This window comes from Synchiropus splendidus, chromosome 6 (assembly GCF_027744825.2).
Source record: "Synchiropus splendidus isolate RoL2022-P1 chromosome 6, RoL_Sspl_1.0, whole genome shotgun sequence".
In the NCBI taxonomy this organism is placed as follows: Eukaryota; Metazoa; Chordata; class Actinopteri; order Syngnathiformes; family Callionymidae; genus Synchiropus; species Synchiropus splendidus.
The window spans coordinates 7541817-7558222 of NC_071339.1; the positions used below are offsets into that span (position 1 = coordinate 7541817).

A 16406-nucleotide genomic window follows, 5' to 3' on the forward strand; every position below is an offset into this window, starting at 1 on the left:
AATAATAAGCGCTGAGGAACTAATATTGTTTTCTGAGCTATAACTGAGGTTATGTAAGATTCTGCAAAGACCGACTCTCTCAGGAGCTTTTCATCTGTCTTCAAAGACCTGGAGACACGATTTACTCTTCACTAAATTAGTTGAAGTAAAGACAGCATGATCTCTGTCTTTTTTTGGATAGCAGTTGTGTACATCACATGCCTTTTTCAGAGCACATTTCAAGAACAAATAGCTGTCTGTTTATATGTCAGGTGATTGACTGGCAACCTTTCCAGCGTGTCCCCTGCCTCCTGACCATTGTCTCTAGAATAGGCTCCACCCTCCCTAGATGGAAGGAACCGTAATATAAAGCATAAAATCTGTGTCCTCCGGGGTTGTGGGGGCGGGGTAAACCCCAGAAAGGTCACCAGTCGATCAAACAGCACTCATGAAAAAAAGACAACTCCCACTCATTGCAGAAGTGAGTTTTGGACTGTGGGAGGAAACATGAGCAGACAGTTCCAGATGCTGAGCGAAAGTGCAATGAAAGGTATGCACAACACAAGTGGGTGTGAAGTGGGTTCATGACTATATAACTTATCTTTACAAATGACTGAATGATGCAGTGTGAGATCAGTGCAGCAGCATCTGGTGTAAAGTGAAGAAAGAGCTGAGCCAAAAGGCAAAGCTACTGATTATCAAGTCCATGAACAACCCCCCAATCGGCAGAGAGAGTTGGACAGAATGAATTTTATCTTTCATGTATCCGTCCTTGAGAGAGATGTGTGTGGAGCTTGGTCACTCAGGAGAGCAGAGATCAGTCTGCTTCTTTCCTGGTTAAGCCTATGCTTCGAAGAGACAAAGGATCGTGATCTAAACAACTGGAAAAACGGAGAACAAATTAAACATCTTGGGCCAAAAGCTTTCTGAGAATTTTCCAAAATGTGAGTTCACACAAGCCGAAAAAACGACATTCACCTTCTGATCGGGGCCTAAAGTGAAGGTGAAAGGACGTAGTCCAGTTTCCCCTCCATTGTTTTCACTTCCTCGTAATTCCTGTCATTTATTGATGTAATGCTCAGGAGTCAGAGGTCAGAGGGAAGCTGAGATCAGAGGGGGTCGCTTCATTCTTTTGTTGCTGCCAACGGCCTCCGATAGTGGACAATCAAGGCCTTGGGGGACGGAGAGAAACTCATGACAAGGAACTGTGAGTCAGCAGAGAGAATGAAAACATCCAGGGGACCACAACATTTACAGTAACTCACATTTCAGTCACATGCTCAGCTCACTGGAGTCCGGCTGCTGCTTAGAAATGAATGCTCAGATTAGAAGCAACTTTTCCAGAGCAGGTAGATGATGTGGTGACTGGTTAACGCCTGACCTTTACCCCATGATTCTTCATTCAAAAGGCCATCTGCGCGCTGCGTGGTGAGCCTGGCAACGGCATGTGGTACTCTCTTCCTCGCTGACACGTTGCCAGAGGCTGTCATCACAAGCCTGTGGGGGCAGTGACATCTGCATACCAGATGCCTCTTGCCTACTGACTGAAGTGTGCGCACAGTATTAGTGGAAACACGGCAGTAAAAGAATCCAATTCACCGAAATGAACCGTTCAACATGTGTTGTCATGACTAGTCAGCCGTGTTGAAACAGAGGCCCTGTTAACATGAGGCCTCCAGTCTGGCCTCCATTGTCACCAGAACATCGATGTGTCACTGCAGGCGTGTCCTGATCAACTGAAGGAGAGTTGGCCTGTTATTAAAATGATAAAGTTATAAAATTGAGATAGTTTGTTCCTATAATGTGTTTTGGAACTTAATCATATTGACGCTGTTTGGAATGACGTATCATCATATCATGTAATACGTTACATGGGATAACTACAGTTTCGCTGGTGTTTTAATGTTGCCCTAATAAACATATATTCAGGTCTCTGAACTTCTATGAATCCTGACAGCGCTCTGTTGCACAGCAGCGGTGGCAAACTTTGTGGACGGATTCATTCTTCAGGAGGCGATGCGCCTGAAATGATTCCATAAACACCGCATGTATCGCAACCTATGCGGCGTGATTGATACTCAAAGTTAATATAAGTTCAAAATAAGATAATTTTGCGGTGATATTTGTATCAAACGAGCCGTTTGGTCACGTCATGTTTCCTCGGAGGTGAGCCACCTCCCCCTATGCCCCTCCGCCAGTGGTACATCCTGAAGTAGCTGTGCTCAGCTACTGACAACAACGTTGCAGGGGGGCGACTCGGCACACGCCTCGCAGCTCCGCACTTCAAATGTCATGTGCAGTTTTTCAGCCTCTTTGAGAATGGCAGCTTGGTGTGAAAAGTTGCTGTAGCGGACCGTGCCGTGGGCGGGAATGCGTCACCGGAGCCTTTGGAAAGGTGAGTGTTCCAGGAGAGGCTGAATGAAGACGTGCTCATTGATGTTTCAACTTCTCCAAGCACGCGTGTATCTCCACATACACTTGTTGAACTTTGATTTATGTCCCGCATTATAACTTTTCTTTGAAAACTTTTCATCTGGAATTCAGTTCAATTCACGGTAGTCTTTTATAGTTGAGTTTTTGTCGCCTGGGAGACGTTTGAAGCGTTATTTTTCCACCTCACCACTGTAATACTTAGAATATAGAAACACAATTTAAGTGACTCAACAACAATATGCTCATGTTGAAAACTCAAATTTTGCTGCCATGAGCGAAGTCTGAATCAGAACAGTCAGAACTATCAGTGTGATTTCACAGAAAGGCAAACATTGCAATGGCACTCGCGGTTAAAGTGAGATCTACTTTGTCTCCCGACGTTTAAGGAAACATTAAAAGGCTGAAGTTCTACATAAAAAATGACAAATGAGTGTAGAAGAAGAATGAACTTGGTTCCCAATCTTCATCATTTTGCCTTCAGAATGCTTCAGTTGGCTGCCATAACATGTCAGGCCATTCATTCTGAGCCAGGGTTGGAGAGGACGCTCCTGCTGTCAGTGCTGTCCCACTTTCTTCAATTTGTGTTGTGTGAAATGTCAGCGTGAATCTGTGTCTGACCTCTAGGTCAATGAGTGACGGTCTGTTCACCGCAGAAGAGATGTCCTGGACTCTGTCTGACTGGAAGGCTCCCCTGCTCTTCATCCTGCTGTGGGGCGTCATCAGGGCCGTGGATCTGAAATCCACCAGATGGCCTCTTTATTCCCAAAAACCTCTGCTGCTCGCCTGGAATGCCCCGACTGAGGACTGTGCCCCTCGGCATGGTGTTCGCTTCCAGCTGGAGCAGTTCCAGATTGTGGCTTCGCCCAATGAAGGCTTTGTTCGACAGAACCTGACCATCTTTTATAAGGACCGTTTGGGCCTGTACCCGTATTATGAGGATGATGGGATGCCGGTGAACGGGGGCCTTCCGCAGGTCTCCAGCCTCAGCAATCACCTGGACAAGATGCCTGAAGGTGTCACCAAGTACATACGAGAAGGTGCGAAGGGCCTTGCTGTCATCGATTGGGAGGAATGGCGTCCGTCCTGGGTACGAAACTGGCAAACTAAAATGATTTACCGTAAAAATTCGGCCGAGCTGGTCCAGCAGAAGAACCCAACATGGCCTCGGAATCAGGTCGAGAGAGTGGCCACGCAGGAGTTTGAGCTGTCGGCTAAAAAGTTCATGCTCGAGACCCTTAAATATGCCAAAAGCCTGCGGCCCAACCAGCTGTGGGGGTTCTACCTGTTCCCCGACTGCTACAACCACGACTACACGCGGACCCTGGAGAATTACACCGGCCGCTGCCCTGACGTGGAGCGGACTCGCAACAATCAACTCAAGTGGCTGTGGACTGAGAGCACGGCGCTGTTTCCGTCCATCTACATGGCCACGGTGCTGCGCTCCTCCACTTCCGGCCGCCACTTTGTCAGGAACCGGGTGAAGGAGGGGATGCGCCTGGCTTCGTACGGGGACGGCCTGGCACGTCCTGTCTTTGTCTACACCCGACCCACCTATTCCAACTCCATGGAACTTCTGACCGAGGTGACGCCCTCTTTTCTTTTATTTTTTTGGGGCGTTTTGACACTATTGAAGTAGTAAGTGACGAATGTGACCACCAGAAATATAAAAGTAGGACAAAAATGAATGGGATATACAGTAGCTGACACGATATTAAGGCGAAATCTGATTCAGAAGAGTCAGAAGTCTCAATGTGATTTTACAGAAATATCCATGCAACTTAGCTGGAGCTGTAAGTTGTATAAATAATAATAAAACATATGATCGTGATGAACAAAAGATGAAGTGTAGATTATGCTAAAGAGATTTCTAATTGATCAATTGTGTGTTTGTCTATTCCAGTCTGAAAAATATTGACATTGATGAGTAAAATAATGGCGTATTTAGTGTTGTAATTTGTAATTTTTACTGAATTTTCAGTGACAAATTATGATTGAAATATCAGGAAACCTTGGGATAATTATGCACAAAATATATGTTTTGAATTAAAAACCCCTAAAAAACATGAAATGTGTTTGTATAAAAATGAATGTAGCATTTTGCTGCTTTGTAAAGATGTTTATGTGTTTTGTAGATGAATTGAATTTTCGAAAATCACAATGCGTAACTACTGTTTTATCCATGAAACAAATGATGCTGTAGACATCCTGCTTGATTTATGGAAGGATAACAACGGATCTCACTACATTAGTGTTATCAGTTCTCGATATTTCCATAAATATTATCTGCCGCCTCAGTACTTCCTGTTTGCGTCGCCCTCTGACCACACGTATGTGTTGAGTGAGCAGGATGGGTGTTGGTGCTTGTTAACACCCTATAGACCGTTTCCTTTTGGAAGAGATATGGTGAGGGTCAAACCCGGTTTTTGCTTATGTGTTATTCCGAAAGCACTGAGCGTGACCTGCGATGTTGCCGTTTTAAAGCGCTGACTCATGTCTTACAGATGGACCTGGTCTCCACCATCGGGGAGAGCGTGGCCCTGGGCGCAGCAGGGATCATCCTGTGGGGAGACGCTCAGTATGCGAGCAACAAAGTAAGAGCCACAACACTGCTGCTGACAGATCCGCCGCTCTGACTAATCCTCCTAAATTTACCTGAAACCTTATCGCCTGATTTTGCTCACGGCCAGCTGCTCTTGTCAGTCACATGTGCACCCGTTTGGAAACATTATTCCTCCGAGTGCGGCTCAGAGCGAGTGACTCGAGTCACATGAATGATCTTCTGACACACTCACAAAACCACTTCACATTCGGTCGAATGGATTCTGAAAAAAAAACTAAATTTAGCCGATGAAAGGCGATAACCTGAAGTACTCAGCACGACTGACTGAGCTCAGGCTGGAGATCCCGCCACCGATTCCTCTCAGGCGCACGTCTCTGTCTTCAGATTCCACCCTGCTCTGAAGACCCTTTTCAAAGCTGAACTCCACCCATTGCTATCTGCTTGGTTGGACAGCACTACACTTTTAATTGTGCGACGCTAAGCGAAGATGTTTTGGAGCAGCGAACAGGAAGGATTTGGTCAGCAGGAAAGCAGACCAAGGAAAATAAACTTGCGAAGCACAACATGAACATGTTTGTATAAGGCTGTGAAGAGAATAGCCCATGTTTTGTGTGCGATTGTATTACAACAGGACGATGTCTGTTTCAGTGCTAAGCCACAAAGATAACCGAAACATCTCTGCCTTTGTCATAATGTCAGCAGTCACGGAAGGGAACAACTGCTGATACAGTGTTCAGGCCCACGTTTCTAATGAGTTTCTGCTCTCACGTTGAGCTTCCTTTAGGCTCCCATGCTTTCCCATGCCAAACCAGACGAGATGTTAAGAATAGCTTATCAAAAATAATTCCTGCGCAAGCTAGTCCAGGCTGTGAGCTGCCCTGTCCTTGCTGCAGCGCTTTCTGTTGTTTATTTATGTTTAATCCCACACAGTCTGTTATCTATAAAGTCAATACATCTCTTTTACAAGTATGTTTCTGAGATTTTGTTGCTAAAAGAAATCCAAAAAATAGCATATTTTCATACAATGATGATGCAAACACTGTGGTGTTTCAATTATTAATAACTGTATGATATTGTGGCTGAACATTTATGAAATTTCTGCGACATTAAGCATCAAATGGAGTAAACTGTTGATCAGTTTTGAAAGAAACTAGATGAAAACAGTGCTGTAAACTTCATCTGTGTCATGACAGACATCACCTAAGAACAACCCCTTCACATTTTTATAAGGAAGGCCAAGCATATCTACACACTGGAGGATGGTCTGAGCTGCCGCCTCATAACAAGAGGTTTGTGGGTTTGAATACAGCTCTAGAGCAACTCCAGTTTCTGTCTACATCACGGGGCTCAAACCAGTCCAGCTGTCTGAAGAGTCTAGTCATGTGATTGTCAGTCTGCTGCTGCTTGTTTCAGCTGATACGTAACTGGCTAACCAGTGTGTGATTGTTTATTTTGGATCAAAAACTTGCACCCACTGTGGCCAGTATGTGGATCAGTTTGAGACCCCTGGTCTACATGTTCCCTCAGATGGACTGTTGAGCTGCTGAGCCTGGAGAGTCAACAGCTCATGTCGGACTGAACGGGAGAATGATGAATTGAAAGGCAAACATTCTGACTGTGCACACTCCTCTTTTCAGACCAGCTGCTCCGACCTGGACTCGTATCTAAGAGGTCCGCTGGGCAAATATCTCCTGAATGTCTCCACGGCTGCGGAGCTGTGCAGCCAGACGCTGTGTGCCTCTCACGGACGGTGTCTACGCAGAAACCCGGACGCTGACGTTTACCTGCACCTGAGCCCACTCACCCACAGCATCACCAGCCAGCAGGGCAAGTTGACAGTCAGCGGTCAGCTGGGCGCCGCGGAGCCCTCCAGATTTCAGGCTGAGTTTCAGTGCCAGTGCTACAGCGGGTATGAGGGCAAGGCCTGCGATCAGGCCACCGTCCTCCAACAGAAGGGGGCCGGGTGTCAATGCAGAGCCTCAAAGCTCATCTTGTTCTTGCTGGCTCTGTGTGTTTTTGTGTCACAGGTCAGCTCCACAGGAGGCGTAGTAGTATGAAGCAGATCTTTGAAAATCGCTGCCAAATCTTTTATCCCTCAGATGCTTCTTCTCCTGGAGTTCTAGTTTGAAACGTTTACACTTGCTACCAAGTTTGAACTCCTTGTTCCCAGCCACTGCTTCCCATGAGATTGACCGTTTGAAGGGAAATGTGATGAATGAAGATGTTTTTAACGGATGTGAGTGTGTGTGAGTGAGTGACCGCCGCGTGAGAGGAATGCCGTTGATGGCAGAGCATATTTTCAAGTGCCTTTTCGTCATCTGGACCTCGACGATTCGATGATCAAGCAGTTAGAATATAACTATTTATTTGGATGTTTTTAAGATCAATGTTTGCCTAAATCATGACTACTACTTTTTTGATGATTTTTTTATTAAACAATATGTTAGTCAATTTTGATTTTTACATTTTCAAAGCACAACCTGTGTGAAGACTATTTTTCTGATGCAGCGTCTTAAATTACACTCTTGTGATTATAACTTCTTCTTTTCTGTGTTGTTGTTATTCCCTTAATATTCATGAGCTTCTCACCCACTTGACAGTAGGATGACAGGACGAGGTTGAGCCTTCATTCATCTCTCAACAGGAAACAAGGCCTAATTTACTGAAAAGGGAATTATGGTTGACACGTTCTTATACTTATTTCTGCAACTCAGAAGAGAAGTGAGACCAAATAATGGACCTTGTCAAGACCAACTGGTTGAGTTTGCCTAAACAGTAGTGGCTTCTTCACACCACTGTGGTAAAACCAGAGCAATGGTAGAAGGAAAAGTTAGTTCTCCTCAACTCACGTTTGACCTTGATGGCATCACCATAGAGCACCAGCACCAGATGGGCAAAGAAACATCCCCAATTCTTTCTGCATGAGTCACACCATCATTAGTGTTGCCAAGATTCTTCAGTATGGTCTAATTGAACAACCCTTATTTTATTTTCATTCCACTGACATCACACAATATCAGGCAGGTAACATTTCTGACCAGGTTACTCTCATATCATTTGCAGAAAATGTGTAGATATGATTTAGAAGTACCTGATATTAAAATAAACATTTAAATGTTCCAAACACCTACAATAGTTTCGTCTGTTTGTGCTGGTACACAGTGTTTTAGCAGACATTATTTTTTAATCACAGTAAATACCATGATAATAAGCAAAAGATATACAGTGGTGCCTCGGCTTTGGAAGTTGTCTGACTTCGAACAAATTGGAATTCGAACAAAAATTTATAGATTTTTTTTGCTTCGGATTTCAAACGAGAATCCAGAACTCGAACGCCCCCGAAAAAAGCCGGAAAAAACATAACGTGCGCGGACCGATCAGCTGACTCACTACGTGCTTTGTTATTGTGTATAACGCAGCCTCTGTATGCAGACGTGTCCCGTTAGCTACATTTACTGAGAGTTTTTTCTTCATACTGAGGTGTAAAACCTTTCCTGTCTCCGCACTGGACCGTGGTAGAGTGTCACAGGGGAGGTGCTCGCTCTCAACGGTTTGATGTCCTGGGAGCTGGGACAGGGGTGAGGCGAGTCTGGGACAGAGCGTGACTTGGTTTATGACTTTGTCACAGCCAAACTGCACAGAAGCGCACATTCAGAGCTGGACACGCACCGGGCACCTCTTCCCTTCTGGAGAGACGTCACTCACTCGGCAACCCCTCCCACATGCAGCGGCCACACACATAGAGGAACAGCGCACCTGCAGCACACACTCTACATTCACTCCTACAGAAGACTATTTTAAGGCTTGGAACGCATTATTTCTTTTTCCATTCATTGTAATGGGAAAAATCGATTCAGATTTCGAACAAACCGCTTCTGCAACGGCCGTCTGGAACAGATTGTAGTCGAGAACCGAGGTACCACTGGATACCGTACGAACTTATTTTAACGTGTCTGTGACTTTAAATTAGTCGGCACCGCGCTTTCCCTCGTCCCTTCTGATTGGTTGTCTGAGACCACGTGATAATGACAACGATTGGCTCAGAGAAAAGCCGTACTCGGACCTGATTGGTCGACATGAGTCCCAAAACAAACTGACTTTCTTCCTCTTTCTGCTCCCGGTCATGTGAGTTGGAGTTCCCTCTTCAGGCAACGTCGTGGAGGACAAATATGACTGGTACGTTTTTATTTCGTTGTTCATGTTTCATCAAGTTGGCTGGTTGTTTGGTGAGCGCCTTTCTGTTTGTTCTTCGTGATCCTGAGAGAGTTTTAGAGAAATAATTTATCCTAATTCCTCTCTTATCTTCGCAGGTATGAGATTCTTTAATGCAGATGTGCTTTTCATCCTTCACGTTATTAACCTGCTTCCATGCCTGACATCGCCTGCCCTTCAATTACCCCAGGTGTGTACGTGAAAAGTGGAGGCAGAATGAGCTGTGACCTCTTGCACTCACTTGCATTTATGATTTTAGTGGTAGCCAAATGCATAATGTTTCATGAGTAATATTTATTATTGTTTGATTTTAAATGTGTATATTGTTTCGAAGTCAATTTAAAAATGAATAAATATTTTACATTTCAGATCAGTCACTGTCGGAATCTCAGTTTTCCCCATGTTTCTTTGTCATTACAGGTTCCTTTCCTGACGGTCTGGAACGCCCCTACTGCCCCCTGTCTGTCTAAGTTTGGCATTGACCTGGATTTAAGTATATTCACCATCGTCCAGAACCAGAATCAGTCCTTTCTCGGCGACAACATAACCATCTTCTATTCAGAGCGACTGGGCTTATACCCCAGCTACACTGCGGACGGAGTGGCTGTCAATGGAGGACTCCCTCAGAACGCCAGCCTCAACAAGCACCTTCAAACTGCAGCTGAAGACATCCACAGGTGCATCCCAGATGAAGACTTCCAGGGCCTGGCCGTGGTGGACTGGGAGAGCTGGAGGCCTGTGTGGGAGAGGAACTGGGACACGAAGGAGATCTACCGGGAGCAGTCCAAGGCGCTGGTGAGATCCAAACATCCCGACTGGAGCCCTCTGCAAGTCAACATGACAGCCCACGTGGAGTTTGAGGCAGCAGCAAGAAGATTCATGGAGGACACGCTGACCCTGGGGAAGAAGCAGAGAGCCAACGGGCTGTGGGGCTTCTACGGTTTCCCAAGCTGCTACAACTACTACAAAGACGTGAACTACACCGGAGAGTGTCCTGCAGTGGACCAGGGCAGGAACGACAAGCTGCTCTGGCTGTGGAACATCTCAGCAGCCTTGTATCCTAACATCTATCTGCCTCAGGAGCTGCGCAGCTTCGGTAAAGAAGTTTTCCTCTACACGCACCATCGAATACTGGAGGCCAGGAGAGTCAGTGCTCAGGTGCAGCGACCTGCTCTGCCTGTGCTCCACCAGCACTCTGGATTTCCTGTCCCAGGTCAGTCAGCACGTGACCCGTCAGCTGCTGTGACTGTGTGTAAGCCTGCTGTTCCTGCCCCTGCAGGAGCATCTGATCTACACCATCGGTGAGAGCGCTGCTTTGGGATCAGCTGGAGTGGTGCTGTGGGGCGATCACAACTTTGCCAAAACACAGGTCACTATTTGGGTTTGCTTTCTTGTTCCGCTCGCACCAACCGGTCGAGTATGATGCTGCAAACGTGCTAATCCCATGGCATTAAAGAGGTTAGCGCTTTCATGAATAACTCATCCGAAATCCTGCCGTGTCTCTCCCCCAGGCCTCCTGCATCGCCGTCAAATCCTACATCGACCAGACGCTGGGGCCCTACCTTGTGAATGTCACCTCTGCTGCCACTCTCTGCAGTCGAGTGCTGTGTTCCTCCAACGGGAGGTGCACGAGAAAAGACCCCAAGTCCGGAGTCTTTCTGCACCTGGACCCTGCTGCCTGGAAGATCGTCTCTGACAGAACCGCAGACAGGGGGCGCTATGACTACAAGGTGCTGGGACAGATGGGGACAAAGGAGGTGACCAACTTTCAGGCTGGGTTCCAGTGCAGGTGCTACCCTGGGTGGACTGGTGTAGACTGCGCAAAGCAACTGCACCAATAGCTTGCTTCGTATTGCACTAAAGAAAGAGTATATTTTTTGCAACATAAGGTACTTGTATGAGAAGTCACTGTGCATTTCAAACTTGATGTCCCATGGCGCTCTTAGATGTTACTTTGGAAGATGTACTGTCAGATACATGGAAGGTCAATTGTTTTCCCATCCAGCTGTTAATGCACATGTGTATCTGGAGGTTTGAGTTGCTCCTGCTAAAGAGAGTTTTGAGAATGCTTTGAGTACTCCAACGATACCTTCACTAGACAGATGAATCAAACTGTGTTTAGACACCAAAGCTCTTCAAACTGCTTCAAAAATCTCTGCGATTCATGCCGAACCTGAATGCAACCTTTTGTCCGAATCAAACTTTTTTACTCTTCTGACCATTTTTTATTGATTGTATCAAACTAGAGTTATTATATATAATTAAAAATACACTGATTTAATTGATGTTTGTCAACTCCTTACATTGATTTTTTAGATTATTAGTTCATGGTCAAAACTAAAGGGTGAGTCAATGTCCATCTCAAATTGTTTGTAATTTTTTTTTTTTTTTAACCAATACCAAGTACATATTTAATGATATCACACTAAATGATTCAAATGCTTCCGACTGCTTCAAGAAATTTAAAAATGAAATGTAGTGTTTTCACGTGCAGTGCGCTCTCCTCCCAGCAGGGGGAGCTGCGGGCCAATAAACTGAAGTAGCGCCCTAACGCCGAATACCGTCAACACAGAAAACACGTTTGGGCGTATGATCGGTTCAAGCCATTGAATGCACGAACGAAAGTATGAAGACGAACTACAGTCTGTGGTGGTCGATATCACTTGTCTCCCTTCCTCCTACTCATGTTTTGTAAACATCATCGGAGGCATTGTCGCAGTTTGATTGACATTATTACTGTAATACACCAGTTGGTGTGGTTCAAAAGTACACTTTAGATTTACCTTGTCATGAATAAAAAAAAATGTTCACATGTTTAAAATACAAAAACAAAGCTCTGAATTGAACAAAACTTACAAAAAAATGCACTTTTGTTTGTTTACACGAAAAACCTAAACTAAATTCTTGACACGTTCAGTATGTCACTTCTCAACATGGATGAATCAAAGTCAACAAATAACAGAATGTCTTCAAAACGGAACCAAAAATAACCATCACCTGACATGAGCTGACGCTTGGCATGGGATGTGAAAACCTTCCCTCTCCACCACTGCACTTAAACACCTGTGAGACACTGAGGAGCCATCAAATTCCTTCCCCAGCGCAGGTGTTCTGAACACAAAACTCTCACACAGATTTCTCAGACTACCCTACATGGTGATGGTGGTGATGACCAACTGGTTCTGTGGGGGGGCGCTGATCCACCTGATCAGAGGCTTCTGAGTGCAGCCCACTGTGCTGGGTAAGATCTGGAATGAAAGCCTCCAGAGCGCAAAAATCACAAGTTTGTCGGTCAAATATTTTCAATTCTTTAAAAGATTATTCATGAGTTGTTGACCACAATATTTTAACTTAAATGTTTATTTATTTTTTTAATTTCTTTATTTTCACTAAGCCACAGTTAAGTAACTGCTCAGATCTCTATCAGAAAAACATTCCTATGTTGCGCAGAAAGCAGGAATGTATTTACAGAACTTTCTATGCTTTCAATAATGCGCATTTAATATGCTAAACTTGTTTTAATAGACGTGGTCCATACAAATCCACCTGGGAAGAAGAAGGATGGAATTTTAATGCATCTAAAAATGTATTAATTTTAAAATAGAACAACACACATTTGTTGTAAAACATGATCATTACATGGCAGTGAAAGTAAAAAACATGGCTTAACTGTTAATGATAAATATGTGCACATTGTAATCTCAATGCAAATGTGATAGAACTGTACAAATATATTACCAAACACCATCAGGACTGTACTGTCAACATTACATCATCATTACATTTTTCTCTGTATTTCTCTCTAAAAAAGTCAGTAATAGCAGTGATCCTTAAGTGTTTTTCAAGACAGTTTAGAGGGAACATGTAAACAAAAAAAAGATGTAACAGTGATTTCAATCTGCATGTTTGTGCGCTTGGCACGTGGGAATCACTGACCATGATAAATCCATATTTCAAGTACAACTCCGACTGTAACGTTCTTCTTTGTGGAAGTTGTGGGCTCGTCTCCTGTCTTTTCACTGAGCCTTTTCCTCTTTGCAAAGAAACTTTCCAAAGTCGGCTGTTCCTGACTCATTCTACAAGCTTGTGGGTTACATTTTGACTCTCAAGTGGCCGAGGCTTAACCAAGAGAATCCAGCCATTTTTCAAAATAAAAGGTTTTCAAAATAAAAGCTCATTCAAATTCAGATAATACATAAAACGAAAAGAGTGGCTTATTTCTTGTGCGAACCGGTACCAATTGATCCACAGATCGGTACCGTTCCCCAGCCCGGGGTTTGGGGTCCACTGGTTTACTGCACTTGCACTTTGTATCCTGTGAGAAGTCTTTGTCATGCTGCCCACAGTGGTGCTCTGTGGACATTCAATCTGAAGTTAAACACATTCACCCTCTGGTGGTGCATCCACAGTGAAGATCTCATTGGTTCCTCTCCTTCACCGTCTTATCAGATGTTGCACGCAGCTCACCCTTCTCCACAGCATCTCTCATGCCAATCCTGGTCTTCCATGTTAAATGCTGGTTCTCCCACTTACGCACATCGCTCCCCTGTTTGACCATGAGGACTCATCCCTGAGCAGGTCTCATCCTACAGTGGGGAAATTCCATGTTAGACCAAGAATAGGAATTAGAAGAGGAAGAATTATAGACAGCAGCTTACAGGAATCCAGTGTTTAAGAATCCATCCTAGACTGCCTGCAACATTTCAGTGAGTCAGCAGCAGGACAGAGGAACCTGCTCTGCATGATCATTCAGCTGAGCGCCGACAGCGTATCAACTGTTCACACATGAAGTGACACAATAGACTGTTAAAGTGGATAGTGAGTCTTCCCAGATTCACCTTTGATCACATTTCCATGTAAGTAAATGAAATCTGGAGCCATGAAATAGAAGCAGGAGAGTCGGGGAAGAGGTCACAGCGCCCCGTTTCTGAGGAGATGGAGCTCAGATATCGGCCCGGCTCTGCGTCGCGCCAGCAGCGAGGCCGGCTCTGCTGTGGGTTTATCTTACGCTCTTGATGTTGGACTCAGATTTAAACTTCCAACTCCTGGAGAACTTTGTGACTTTTAACTTGCTGCACACAGATTTTGTCTCCTGGCAATGAAAATAGAGAGGTGGATTGTCTTGTTCTTACCCTTTTTTTTCCCCAAGTAATATTCCACTTTCAAAGGTCTGTAGCCTGAAAACGGATGCAGATAAAGGGGCGCTGTAAAAGAGAGGAGCCTTCAGTCTGACCCAAGGTTTGGAATGGGAGTAAATTCACATATCTAATTTGGACACTATGACCTAGCGGCAGCCATGATGAATTACTGATCTCATATACAGGAGATCTTCCTCACTTCTTGGCAACAATGGTGATGCTCAGCACTGCATATACTGGCAAACGTTGATGGAAACTCGGCCACAAATGTCGCTCAGATTGAAGTTACAGGTGTCGGCCATCTTCTTGTGCAAAGCAGTTACTGCAGCAGGCTTCACATTTGCGGCTGGACTTGTTTACTGTCCTGATCAGTGAACCACTGCAACTGTAGATGGAGTCGATGTCCACCTAGATCGTCTGGGCTGATACCTTGCCTTCCCCACATGACAGGACAGCGGATATGATTCCTCCGGTGTTGGGAATCAGCGGCTGAAATTCTCTGGAGGCGGAGCTACTGGCCATTTCTGCTGACAACTGCTAACGTCTGATACGTTCACCGTTTTAATTTATGAACACAAACCGGCAGACCCCATCTGTTGCGACTCACCGTTGCTTTGCTTCTGCAATGACATCGCGAGATTTTTCGCATATTCTGCTTTTAAGTGTTTTGAAAGCATTTGATGAACGTAAATAACGTGTTTGCCTGCCTTTAATGTGAATATACTGTGCTGTTTGTGCATTCAATATAAAGCTAACTGTTAATGGTTTTGCAAAATCCATCCATCCATTCATCCATCTATCTCTCTATCATCCATCATTGATCCATCATCCATCCATCCATCCATCCTTCCATCCGTCTCTCTATCATCCATCCATTGATCCATCCATCCATCAATCCATCCATCCTTCCATCCGTCTCTCTATCATCCATCCATTGATCCATCCATGCATCTATCTCTCTATCATCCATCATTGATCCATCCATCAATCCATCCATCCTTCCATCCGTCTCTCTATCATCCATCCATTGATCCATCCATGCATCTATCTCTCTATCATCCATCATTGATCCATCCATCAATCCATCCATCCTTCCATCCATCTCTCTATCATCCATCCATTGATCCATCCATCCTTTCATCCATCCTTCCTTCTATCATCTCTCTAACATCCATCCATCCATCCCACCCACCTCCCCAACCATCATCCATCCATCCTTTCATCCTTCCCTCCATCCATCCATCTCTCCAAAACACAACCAGGTAAGCTATTCTACTGTCAGCTTCTAGCGGAGGCTACCAGTTGTTCATCAGGAAAGCAACGCGCTGCAGACATCAATGGGGAGCTGCACCAGATGGTTTCTGCTGCTTTTTGTCTGTAAATTTAAAAGGCAAACGTCACACAGAAACGGCACCTGCTGCTGCAGAGAAGAGCCTCTTCTTCTACGCTTCTGGTTATTTACGCTTGGCTTCACGGTACTGTGCACCTCAGTGCGGTTAAACTCAGATTCAAATCTGAATCGTATCGTATCAATTCATGTAAACAGGGAAGCGTTAATCTCTGATCAGAACATTCATTCAGATGGCAAAAGTGGGATGTTGTTGAGTTTGACTATGGTCGTGGTCGGTGTCTTCTGTTTCAGATTGTAAGCTCTGCAAACAACTGTACAAATAAAACAGAGCACCTGAATTGAAGATGCAACTCTAGACTGTGGCAGGAAGGTTTGTCGTTCTGCGGGTGACTGAACAAATAAGGATGAACTTACATGAAGTTGCAGTATTTTCCATTGAGAAAAAAACTGTGTTTGGTAAATCAAATCTGGTTAGTTGTGTAGTTCCTTTTACCACATGTGGTCCAAGGTCATCTTGAATTATTGGAATTGCCATGCTTCATTCTGAAGTTATCAATTTTCTCACCTCAATATCGTCCATTCACACTTGAATTATGTGACGTTTGGTGGTTTCAGAATGATTTCTATAGGCAGAAACGGAGGGCGGGTCCACGTGCATCATTGCTGAACCTTTACATCCATGCTGAGTCATCACTCCCAGACCTTGCTGCTTTATTCATTGGAAGTTTATTTG

The 16406-nt window shown here is 44.7% G+C and overlaps 2 protein-coding genes across 3 annotated transcripts; both read left to right on the top strand.

The window, feature by feature from the left end:
• Positions 1–2224: 2224 nt before the first annotated feature.
• Positions 2225–7032, top strand: hyal2a (hyaluronidase 2a). 2 transcript variants are annotated; one of them, XM_053869020.1, is made up of 4 exons: positions 2225–2374; positions 3066–3994; positions 4914–5003; positions 6610–7032. In XM_053869020.1, exons 1-4 carry the CDS (start codon positions 2350–2352, stop codon positions 7027–7029), a joined length of 1464 nt encoding a protein of 487 aa, XP_053724995.1. In that variant the 5' UTR covers positions 2225–2349; the 3' UTR covers positions 7030–7032. The 2 variants fall into 2 exon arrangements, with proteins under 2 accessions (XP_053724995.1, XP_053724994.1); XM_053869019.1 differs by having other exon boundaries at positions 2227–2374; positions 3037–3994.
• Positions 7033–9001: 1969 nt separating this feature from the next.
• Positions 9002–11450, top strand: hyal1 (hyaluronidase 1). Its single transcript, XM_053869021.1, is given in 6 exon segments — positions 9002–9148; positions 9283–9374; positions 9605–10368; positions 10370–10397; positions 10464–10553; positions 10696–11450. Coding segments are annotated over 6 exon segments (1311 nt in total). The 5' UTR covers positions 9002–9141; the 3' UTR covers positions 11026–11450.
• The last annotated feature ends 4956 nt before the right edge of the window (positions 11451–16406 follow it).

Excerpts from the sequence above, each read along its gene's own strand:
- hyal2a (XM_053869020.1), top strand. The coding sequence starts at position 2,350 with ATGCGTCACCGGAGCCTTTGGAAAG. Across the intron at positions 2,375-3,065 it reads TCACCGGAGCCTTTGGAAAG|AAGAGATGTCCTGGACTCTG; the intron begins GTGAGTGTTCCA and ends TGTTCACCGCAG. Across the intron at positions 5,004-6,609 it reads CTCAGTATGCGAGCAACAAA|ACCAGCTGCTCCGACCTGGA; the intron begins GTAAGAGCCACA and ends TCCTCTTTTCAG.